The 11,678-nt window shown below is 52.8% G+C and overlaps 1 protein-coding gene across 2 annotated transcripts in view; it reads right to left on the reverse strand.

Moving 5' to 3' along the window:
* Positions 1 to 11,170, reverse strand: part of IGSF5 (immunoglobulin superfamily member 5) — a 40,619-nt gene extending 29,449 nt beyond the window's left edge. For both annotated transcript variants that reach the window (XM_080813008.1, XM_080813007.1), the window contains exons 1-3: positions 10,743 to 11,170; positions 7,416 to 7,494; positions 160 to 477 (exon numbers count right to left, since the gene is read on the reverse strand). In XM_080813008.1, coding sequence (XP_080669134.1) covers positions 160 to 477; positions 7,416 to 7,473 — 376 coding nt within the window. In that variant the 5' untranslated portion in view covers positions 7,474 to 7,494; positions 10,743 to 11,170. The remainder of the gene's footprint in view (positions 1 to 159; positions 478 to 7,415; positions 7,495 to 10,742) is intronic.
* Positions 11,171 to 11,678: the final 508 nt, after the last annotated feature.

The raw sequence follows: 11,678 nt of genomic DNA on the forward strand, positions 1-11,678 counted from the left end.
AGATCGGTATTCGCTGGTTTGGAATCATTCCAAGTGTAAGTCCAGGTGACAGCAGACCCGTCACCACACGTGACATGAACTCCAAAGGGCCCCTCCATTCCCCTGGGGTCTGGCCCAGCAGACGCCGCCTGCGCTGCTCAGGGGCCCCTGTGCACCCACCTTGGACGGCAAGGAAGGCGGAGGCGTCCCGGTCACTGTTCTGGAGGCTGCACTTGATGCGCCCCGCGTCCCCGAGCTGCACGTCGTGGATTATCATCTCAGAGATGGAGTTGCCGCCCTCTTCGTAACTGGCAGAGGTAAAGCGGTCGTTGGTGATGATGGGCTCTGTGGGAGTGATGCTCAGCACCACCGTGTCATTCAGAGCCCACATGATGAGCCTCCAGCCCGGCGAGACGGTGCAGTTGAAGCGAGCCTCCGAGCCCTCCAGCACCGTTGCATTCTTGGGACCTTCTATGATTTGATAGCTGGATCCAGAAGCTGGAAGGCAGCCAGTTTTTCAAGGAGGTAAGTGAGCGGATCTATGTAAGTCAACCGTACGGTTTAACCCTTCTGTATTTGCCGGCTGTGACCTCGGGATACCCAGTGGTCGGACTCCATGCCTTCCTGATCCCAACACCATGTCTCCCCAGTGGACAGAAGCCACACATCCCTCCTTTCAAAACCCTCCCTTCACAGTTCTCAGCACTCCCAGCAAAACTGGAAGCAAAAAAAAATGCTTTCCTCAACCTCCAGAGATATGTTACCTTGAATACCTGATCCCAGCCTAGTCCCACGAGCACCCCGTAGCCCAGCTCTGCCAAGAATAGTTTTTCACCTTTACTATGAAGTGAGAGTTATCTTCCCAGTAAAAGAGGAAGGATCTTTGATTCCCACCTCTGAGGAAATCCCAAGGCTTCTCTTCACAAAGAGAAAGGGGAACACAGCGTGCGGTGATCACAGTCCCATGTGTACCCTGCGCTCTTAGAGCCCCCAAGTGGGATGCTCAGGACAATGTCTGGGCCGGAGAATAAACAAGGTCAAGAGAGAAGGAATCCAGTTGGAGAAAGACAACAGCTGCATCCTGAGTACTCTGTCATGGAGTGATACGTCAGTCAGTCACCAAGTATCAAGAGAACCGCACTATCATTGAGTCACACCTCTCCTCTTAAGGTCCAGAAGAGACCTGAGTGGGGAGATACAAAGAGAGGGAAGAGAGTAGAGAGACGGATGTGGGGGAATGGGCTTTCCTATTGCGAACCACCAAGCGATGCGTCCGGCAGCCTCGTCCAAGTCTCACCACCCTGAGCGCTAGGTTTAAAACCACAGCAGACAGTCAGGTGCTCACAAGCATAAGACCGAGGTCTCTCAGGTGAGGCTCCTGGCTCAATGGACAAGCCCTCTCAAATTCTCCATGCCCCACTCCCCTCAGCTGCAAACACGGTCACTAAAACCACAGCAACTTGTTTCAAAAGCCAAATATGATAATCCACGTGACGTCCTTCACAGGACCCCCAAGCCCTCAGCAAACATCCATTCCTATGTGACACGCAACGAAGGATGTGTCGATTTGTAAGACAAGCCAAGAAGGTCACAGATTGAAGCAAAATTGCTTCCTTCACCCTTTTCACCACATTCAACCCTTAGCTCACCAGACGCACCGTGACTCCAGTGATAACTGGAGTGACAACTCCTGACTGGTCTTCCACATGGGGTACGCCAGGGGCTCTCCAGCTCACGCGACCTCAGTCACAATCACCTGAGATGGGATGCTCTACACCGGAAGAGCTCAGGATATCTTCTGGGCGTTTAGGACCGAAGTTCTAATCATCTTAGAGGAGCCAACCAGCAGTGAAAGTTTTCAAGACCTTCCCATGTTTGTAATAAAAATTCAAAGTAAAACTTGCACAGCAAAGGATAGTCTTCAAAATCTCTGAATGCTCATGTCTTTACCACCTATTGTTTAACGACAAAGAAGGAAAGAGCAGCAATACCCAGGACTTGGATCCCAGCGGTGAGCTGAGACCCAAAATCGGACCTTCTCTCTCTCCTCCTTTCCCTTCTGATCTCACTCGGGGTTTACAGAAAAAAGGACCCCTGGCAGACCACGCCCAGTGGTTTCTTCTCAGCCCTACCTGCTTCATCATAAGACAGCAATGGGTTCCTCTTACTTTCTGGAGATTTATGATTCTGGTGGGTCCACCAGGCAGCCTGCCATATACACCGATTGCCCCCAAATCACTGCAGCCCCCCGTCCTTCCAACTTCATAAGGTGAACTTGTATGACAGGTTCTAAAAGAAGCTCATTACAGCCCTACAGCTTCCTGGGGAGACACCACACCCTGGACATTAACACATCACCTGAGCGCCCAGGATGCACTGTCTGCTGCCCAGACAGTGTCCCAGAGGCAAGCAGGACCAGGGGAGAGGCAGCCAGGGTCAAGGTCAAGGAAGGGATCCTGTGGAGTCCAAGAAGGCAGAACCAAGGGCGAATCAGAATTAACTAAAACGGTTGCTGTGTTTGGGTAAGCATGATGGCTGTTCATTTTTTTTTTTTCTTTTTGGGGGGGGGGTCTCTGGGTATGATAGGAAGCGAGAGATGGTGAGATTCTAAAAGAACAGCATCTACTGGGTATCCTCCCTTATCCCTGGACAAGTGCCTCTGATCCAAGGATCCCGTTGATCTGGGATTTTAGAAAAAGAAAAAAGCTTGAGGGGGGAAATCAGAATTGATTCCCCATGGAAGCCATGGCCGCTGTGCCAACTCGGCTCTTTCCCCAAGTCCTGAGCTGCACCTTAAGAAGAAGGACAAAAGAAAAGGAAGAGCCAAATCTACACCCTGAGGAAAGACACATGCTCTCTCCCCCCCACAGTGTGACAACAGTGCTCTTCCCCTGCTCCCGACGCAGGTCATGAGAGCTAAGTGGACAGAACCCAGGTTCGGATGTGGACAGAGCCTGGACGGCTGAGTCCCAGGCTTCCCTGCCAGGAGCTCGGTCCAAGCAGTCCCACCAAATACGCAGACCCATTCAGAACCACGACTCCCTCATGGCCTGGTGCGGCATAGACAGCTTATTTCACTCCAAGCCAGCAGACTGCGGCGTGTGACCAAGACAACATGCCACCCACACGCCTTACTTCACAGGTGGGAGGTGAGGCGGAGGAAGGCCAAATGGAAACGCCTTGAGTTTGAGCCTGCCCTCTGAATTAAACGGGAGTCACCCAGTCCTAAGCACTCCACTCCCCTGACAGCATCACCCGCAGTCTTGGCTTCCCACCATGGGTAAACCTGTCGTCAGGCCTGCCTCGTGACTCAGAAGCTGTATCCTGATAATGCGAGCTCCTGGAGCCTCCTTCCTCTCCCTGAGTCCTATCAGCTATGGTGTGTGTAACCCTGCCCTGCACAAAACAAATAGGAGAAGATTGTAAATAAGACCTTCATCAAACACAAAACCTCCCTTTCCCTCTGCTCCCCTTTTCATTCTGTAGAGCAAATAGGCAAATTGGGGCAGAGCTACGGCAAAGATCAGGGTCCCCCTCCCAAACACTCCCCTGACTGCCAGCTGTGGTGGTCGCCCAACTCAGGAGTCGATCCACTTCCAGGATCCCTACTCACACTCACACTCTAATTTCCATCTCAGCATCCCACCACCTTGCTTCCTCCCCTGCCGAGGATCCTACTCCACCAGGCATCTCCATGAACGACGGGCGGCAGCCCGGACTAAAGAGCATCTCCTTGAGTCACTGCATCTTCCTATCTGCAAAATGGGAATCGCTCCAACAGTAGCTCCTCTGCCTGCCTCCGTGCCTCCCACCAGCCCTCCATCACTGGATCCTAAACATGGATGCTACCAACCTTCTGCAAAGGCTGTCTCTCAGCTCCCTGCGGGAGCCGCTGGCCGTCTCCCCGGCAGGAGGTTAGACCCCCCTATTCTTCCACTCTCCTCCAGCTGGCTCCTCACTGTACCTGAGGACCCCTCACCTTCCCCCTTCTCTTACTCAGCACTGGAAAGGAATCAAAAAGCAGACAATTAAAAGCAGAAGGGTCAAAGGGAAATGAAATGGATTTAGCAGCAGAGAAATGGTTTGGTGTGACAGCTCTGAGAAAGAAAATGGGAGTCGGAACACATCAGGAACTGGGACAGTCAGAAGGAAACTGAGAAGTGAGGGAGGGATCCTGAAGCACCCGCAAAGTCCCTGCAATCACTGCTGTGCCACCAGTACCCAGAACTGTTATCTACATGACAACCAACCAGTGGGATCTTCTCAGCAAACCAGTGTGATCACAGACCCCTCCTCTACCTCCCACCTCCATACTCAGACTTTGTTTAAATATGTTAAACACATCCACTTTAGGGTGGAATGTTCTGTATATATCTATGAGGTCCATCTGGTCCAATGTGTCATTCAATGCTCTTATTTCTTTATGGATTTTCTGCTTCGATGATCTGTCTATTTCTGAGAGAGGCATGTTAAGATCTCCTACTATTAATGTATTCACATCAATATGACTCTTTATCTTGATTAATAGTTTTCTTATATAATTGGCTGCTCCCATATTGGGGGTGTAGATATTTACAATTGTTAGATCATCTTGGTGGCTAGTCCCTTTAAGAATTATGTAGTGTCCTTCTGTATCTCTGACTACCGTCTTTAGTTTAAAATCTAATTTATCTGATATGAGAATCGCTACCCCGGCCTTCTTTTGAGGCCCATTGGCATGAAAGATGCTTCTCCATCCCTTCACTTTCAGTCTGGGTGTATCCTTAGGTTTGAAATGGGTCTCTTGTAGACAACATATGGATGGGTCCTGTCGTTTTATCCAATCTGCCACCCTGTGTTGTTTTATGGGCACATTTAGGCCATTCACATTGAGAGTGATTATTGAGAGATACGTTTTTATTGACATTGTGTTATCTTTGAAGTCTTTCTTTCTGTCGATTGACTCTATATTTCTGTTCAATGCTATTCTTGGGATTTTTCCTCTTTTATAGAACCCCCCTTAATATTTCCTGTAGTGTCGGCTTGGTGGTTGCATAGTCTTTTAAGCCTTGCCGGTCTTGGAAACTCTTTATCTCTCCATCCATTTTGAATGTCAGTCTTGCTGGATAAAGTATTCTTGGCTGCATGTTCTTCTCATTTAGTGCCCTGAATATATCTTGCCAGCCCTTTCTGGCTTGCCAGGTCTCTGTGGACAGGTCTGACGTTATTCTGATGGGCTTTCCTCTGTATGTAAGGAGCTTCTTTGTCCTAGCGGCTTTCAAGAGATTGTATCTACAATTATGATTCCTCAATTTTACTATGAGGTGCCTGGATGTTTTTTTGGAATTTATAATCCACTTTAGATAAAGACCAGATAACCCTTACCATTATCATATCTTAAGACCTTACTTTGTCTCACATTAACTTCCTTCTGCCCCAAACTCCACACTCCGGCCACCAGACCAACCTAAATTTATCAAACTCACCAAGTCTTTCTGGCCCCAGGGCCTTTGCACAGGCAGTGATCAGCCTGGCATGCCAGTCTTGCTTACGCCTCAGCTCCCAGTCTAGTTGTCTCCTCCCCAGGGAAGCCTTCCCAGACTATTAGGTTGAATTATCCTATAACAGGCTTCCAAATCATAGAAGCAATTATCACAATGGTGATTTTATATTGATTTTTCACCTAATGCCTGATTCCCCTGCTAGACTATAAGGTTTTTTTTAGCAGGGACTATGCCTGGTTTTGCTCATCACCACATCCCAGTGCCTGCAACTAAATGGCACCTAACAGGCCCTCAGGGAATACTCACTGGGTAAATAAGTAAGGGTGTTGGGTTCTAAATAACCCATTACACTGGGGCAAGGTAGAGAGGAGAGAGCTGGCAGGAACGCGTTGGGTGCACAAGGAGGCCGCTCTCAGCTATTCAAAGCCAACTCTGTAAATGAAAGTGTCTCTACTCCAAGACTTTCCAAGATGAAACATCCAAGGGGCTCAGGGTTTTGTGATGGACCCCATCTCCCAGGGGGCGTAGGAATTAGCCCATAACGCTCTCCTCTCCTGGAACGACCATCTCCACACCTCAACCAGAGCCATCCCTTTGCCCAAAATAGATCATTGGGGAAAAATGCCTCAGAAAAACGGTAGACCTCATGGCATATCAGTTTCCTGCTGAGCTGCTAGAAGAGATCGTTGCTGATGTGGCTGAAATAGCCATGGTAGAGCCTTGTCCCTAATGTGCTCAGTGTGGTCTACTAGCCCCAAGACAAGTCCTTAAGCTCCACACAAGCGGGGACAGTGTTCACTCTCCACTCTACAAACAAATGTTTATCCAGCAGCTACTAAACACCTCGCACTGCGCACTGTAAGCCAGGAGTTTCCAAACATCTTGGTGTGCAAAAACATGTTAACACCACAGCCTGGTCCCCTGGGCTTAATGTCTCCACACACCCCAACCAAAACTCACAAAACAGTCCCTACTGCCCATAACACACTCCAATAGCCCCTATACTGTTTTATGCCTTTTCCGTTTTTCAATAAACATTGAATATTCAGGGAGGGGATATCAGAGTGTCTGAAAGGGGGCATTTGTGGGAGGTGCTTGATGTCACTGTTGATACACGAAGGTGTTCAGCTTGTGAAAAGTCATCAAGCGACACCTCTATGACTTGTGCGCTTTTCTCTATGTTTATTATGCTCAAGTACAATGCCTTAAAGTCACCACATAAGGAATACAGCGCAGATACCTTTGGAGTTTAAAACCTAGTTGAGAAGACAAGACAAACACACCCGAAGCAAAGAAATCTAAACAAGACATAATGAGAGAAAGCTGGGGGAGCCAACTCCAGTCACCCTAAGGACCCCACAGTCTACTCGCTCCGTCTCCTGCAAGGGAAAGTCTGATCAGGAGGCTCTGGCCAGGGATACCCTGGAGTCCATTCCAGCTAACACTCTAAGGGAGATCCAGGATGAGGAGAAGCTGATGGGAGAAATGTCAGGCCTCACAGGCGTCCGCACGTCCCGCCCCCCCACCACCACCCCGTCAATAAATAGGAGCTGGGATTATCACCCTGAACACTGCCAGGTCAGGAGGGCTTCAGGGAGGAGGTGATGCTTGAATGGGGTCTTCCTTGAAGGCCAGCTATAAATGGAAGAAGAGAAAGCCAGGAAGAGGCTGGGACATTTCAGTAAAAGCAATGAGTATGGGAAGGTACGGAAGGCAAAGGCCCACACCAGGGACAACCCAATGAACAGGACTATTGTGCCAAAGCCCATGAAGGATTCTCCCACAGCCCAGTCAGCAGAGCTGGGAAATGGGCCCAGCCAAAGAGACCCGCTGTGGGAAGGGCCCAAGGCAGAAGCTTCTGGCAGTCACCCGTCCAGGCTGCCTCCTCTGGGTTCCCTTCTGCCCACTTCAGCGGATGCCCATGAAAGTTCCACCAGCTCACAGGAGCCCTACCTGCCAGCCCGGCCAGGACAACCAGTGCGGCCCGGATGCCTCTCCAGCTGCTCTCCATCCCCACACGTTTTCTTCACCCCTGGAGAAACAAAGCAGGCAGGTCACAGTCTACCACTGATGAACATTTGCCATTCAGAGCACACAGAGCCCCTCCTCGTTCATGGGTCCGTGGATGGGTTAGAGCGTCTCAGCATGGTCACGGCACCGGCCTCCCCTTGCACCTGCTGGATCAGAAGCTGTAGGGGCAAGCCCAGAGGTCTGTCCAAGCCATGCAACAAGGAGCCAATTCTGGCATGTGCTCAAGTTTGAGAATCACTGTATTAATTGATCTTACTCCCAAGCGCATGTATAAATTACGGAATGCAGATGGTGTACCATTACCGCGGAAGCCCTCACCAAGATGCAGGGGTGTGCAGTTACTGCTCTTCATTTCAATCACGGTGTTTTAATCACTGGGAAAAAGAAATCCTGCCCATGACAAATTTACATTATCAAAAAGAGGCAACAAAATGGGGGGGGAGGGGGGGACAGAACATACACTTGTTAGAAGGTGCCGAAGCTATGTAGAAAAATAGAACAGGAGAGTGTGTATAAGTGATTGTGTGCATGAGGTAGGCTGGCTATGACCACAACTAGGAAAATTGGAGAAAGGCTCCTGAGAAGCTGCCCTGTGGACAGTGAAGGAGGCGAGGTTGACAGCCCTGTGGGCATCTTCAGAGGAGCTTTCCAGGCAGCGGAGCAGCAGGTACAAAGGCCCTGGGGTGGGATGGTGCCTGGCATGTTTGAGAGGGCTCCAGGGCTGGGGCAGAGTGAGGAACGAGGGAAAGGGGGAGAGGTCAGAGCTAGGGGAGGCCAGGGTAGACTGAGTAAGGCCTTACTGGCCCCTTGACAGCACAGGGAGATCCTGTCATGTACACCTCTTGGCCCTTCCTTTGAGTCCCTTGTTCTTGGATAACCCTGTTGCTCACCCTACACCCCCACATGTTATCTTTTGATTTTCCTCTTCTCCCCTGGGACAAGCCTGTGTGATGAAGTCACCAGCACCGCGAGGTCCCGCTGGAGCATTTAAAGTAAATCACCCACTGAACAGGTCAGGAACTGTCCGCAAAAACGACAGATGCTTAGCCTCAGAAAAGGGTCTTTTTCTTTCAAACATTCTTCAACTCCACCATGCGGTACACAGCACCGTACCCGGGGAATGGTTTTCTGTGGCTTTGGCATTGACAGAGATTTCACGGCCCCATTAGCCAATGAGGGAGAACCCGGGGGAGCCCAACCAAACCCTCCAAAATGTGGAGCGCTGGGTTCCGCGAGAAACACCTCCCCAACCGTGGGATTTTGTCATGAGCTGACACCTGTCCAGGGCTTCAGTCCCCTTTCTTCTGGTATAGACCAAAAGAGACAGACCCCACAGCAACACACAAGCAGAAATACAAGCAGGGAGACAAGGCACAGACTAAAACCCGCCACACCTCAGTCTGCAGAGCACACAGCATCCAGGTCGCGAAGACAACGGAGTGGCGGTTTGAAGCATGGCAAAGACCCTCAGTCCTGTAACCCGCTTTCCCTCCAAGCGAGATCCTGGGGATTCACAACTCACGAGGAGGAACATAGGCTTTCTACCCCCCTTTGTTTCTCCAGTGTTGGGAAAGCAAAACTGAGCGTGTGTGGTCAACTATGACCACTCGTGGGCGTAAGGTAAGCTTCAAAGTATGTGTGCCACGGCCTCAGCGGCGGACCCCGCCCCCTGCCCTGCGGGCCCCGCCCCGGCCGTAATCTGAAACCGGCTCAGAGACCCGCACAAACACGCCTCAGCAGCAAACCGCACAGACACCCGAACTGAAATCACAGCCTTCCCAGGCCGATTCCAGATCCCGAATCATGAAGCGCCAAATAAATCATTTACTAATTGTCAAAGTTCGATGAGCACAACGCAGCAGGCCAGGCACCGCACCAGTCCACTGTGGGTGTAGCCCAGAGTGCTACACCCCAGCAGCGGCTGGAGGCGAAGCTGAACCATCACGTCATAGGAGCTTACACACTTCACCGAAAGCAATAAATGCCAAGGGCGCAGCCAGCGCTCTTGAAACTGCGGTGGTAGCGTAAGGTCCACCGCGGATGCAGATAACCGAGCTGAGTCGGGCTCCGGCCTGCGGCCAGATGGCTGCGTTTGCGGCAGGCTCCGTTCTGCCGCCGTCCTCTCAGGCCCTGGCTTCTCCGTCGCACGGGCCCTTGGTTTCCACAGAGCCCAGCGGAACCCACAGGGCGGGTGGGGTAGGAGCACCCGAGAGCTGCAGGACCCCGGAGCAGGATGACTGCAGACACTGATGCGCGCCCGGCTCCCTGTGACGGGTATGTGCCGTCAGGAAGTCGATTTCAAGTTTTAACTGAACTCAGACATTTCGCTTTAATTACATTAGGACCTACGACAAGTAATTTGCAAGTTAATATCTCTAGGGAGAAGCTGGACAGATCCCTGAGTTGATCTCATTCCTTTTGTGATGGAGGGCTGGAAGTACCCCCTTCCAGGTGAGAAACTGCAAAGCCCCCTTAAGATCTCACACCTTATTAAACTGTACGGAACAGGCACAGTTGAACCACCAACCAGGTCCTTACTGCCCAGACAAGGCAAAAACGGAAGGAGTGATCTCAGGAAGGACAGCGCTGGACTTTACCATCTCACTTGATGCCCCACACCCAAGACCTTCTTTCTGGGGCCCGGGAAGTAGCTTGAGATGGTAAAATCCGAAGGCGCCTGCCCACGTTCTGTTCCAGGCAGCGGCATGAAGCCGAGACCCGACAGGAAGGACCAGGGCCCCTCAGGGTGCGTGAGAGTCAGCGCCGCAAAATCCGTGCAAGGGGCGGCCTGCAGCCGTCTGGGCGTCCGTGCGTGCGACTCGGCGCCCCCACAGCCGGGCGTCCGCCGGCCCGCAGGAACTTCAGAGCAGCTCTCCTTCCCTTCGCACCAACGGCATTTGCAGGGCGTGGGATGAACAGCCGAGCCGCCGTGATTTTCCAGGCTGGAATCCTGACCTCCCACATTGCGGCGGCCTCTCAGCTGTCCCTGCGCGCCGAGCGCTGTGACAGGGGCTCTCGCTCGGCGAGAAAGCCTCTTGAATTCCGAAACCCCCAGGGCAACCCCCTCTTTTAATGTTTAACTCTGTGTCCCCTGGGCAACAAACAGTGTGTGTTTGCTGGCGGACACATTTCCTGGGACAGCAGCTAGAGGCCTGCGGTCGGGCGACCCGCCCCTCGGCCCGAGACAGGTGCCTGGGGACCAGCCCGCTGGACAGACAGACGCCCGGCCGCCGGCCGGAGCTGCCTTACCTCGGGCAGGAAGGCCTCCCTCCTCTTCGGGGCTTCAGCGGAGGTTCTCCGATCCCCGGGGCATCTGGCCACGGTCCTCGCGCGCTCCGCAGGGGCGCAGGGACACACCTGTGCGGCCCCCGGCGAATCCCGACCCACGTCACCAGGTAACAGGAAGTACCCGGCGAGGTGGCTCTCCCACGTCACAGGCCAGGCTATAAACACAGAGGTGGCCTCTGCCTGCCACCCGCCTCTCGCTCCCGGAAGGTGAGCGCGCCCCCGAGTTGACATTTTTCCTGCTAATCATTAGCCAGCCCCAAAGAGCAGCCTGGGCAGTGCGGTGGGGCTGGACACGCCACGGCCACCTCGGGGTCACGGCCGCGGGCCCTGGGCCTCCGCCCCGGCTCCTCCTCCGGGCCGCTCTCCGTCCTGGTCCCGCAGCCCTGCCTGCGCCCCGCGGGCCTGGCCGGTGGTCACTCTTGCCCGGGCTCGGGGTCCTTCCTGCCCCAGGACATGGGCCTGGACAACCCTGCTGCCCTCTGGCGTCAGTGCAGGTCCGGAGCTGGCGGAGCCGGTTCGTTCTCTGGGCCTGGCCCCTCCACCTCCGCAAGAACAGGTTCTTGGCTGAAAGGAAAGAAGCCCTGAGCGGAGAGCCTTCTGGAATGTGGCCACCCCGCGTCCTGCGTGAACAAAGGAACTTGGCTTCTCTGAGCACGGTGGAAACTTCTGGGAAAGGCCACCGCCTGGAATCCGCCTGGAATCCGCGGCGCAGCACGGTCCTGAACTGTTTGCTCTCTGCGGTTCTCTCTGAGCGTCTGGCTTGTCTCCCTCAACACGTTTTCATCTTGTCAGGGGACTCAGGGTCAAGGGCCTCTGAACAGAATAGACACCAACACGTGGGTCATGTACTCAGCGGAAGACACTGACACAAATAAGTCCGGGTGGGGAGGGGATGTT

The sequence above is a fragment of the Martes martes genome (genome assembly GCF_963455335.1).
Source record: "Martes martes genome assembly, chromosome: 1".
NCBI lineage: Eukaryota > Metazoa > Chordata > Mammalia > Carnivora > Mustelidae > Martes > Martes martes.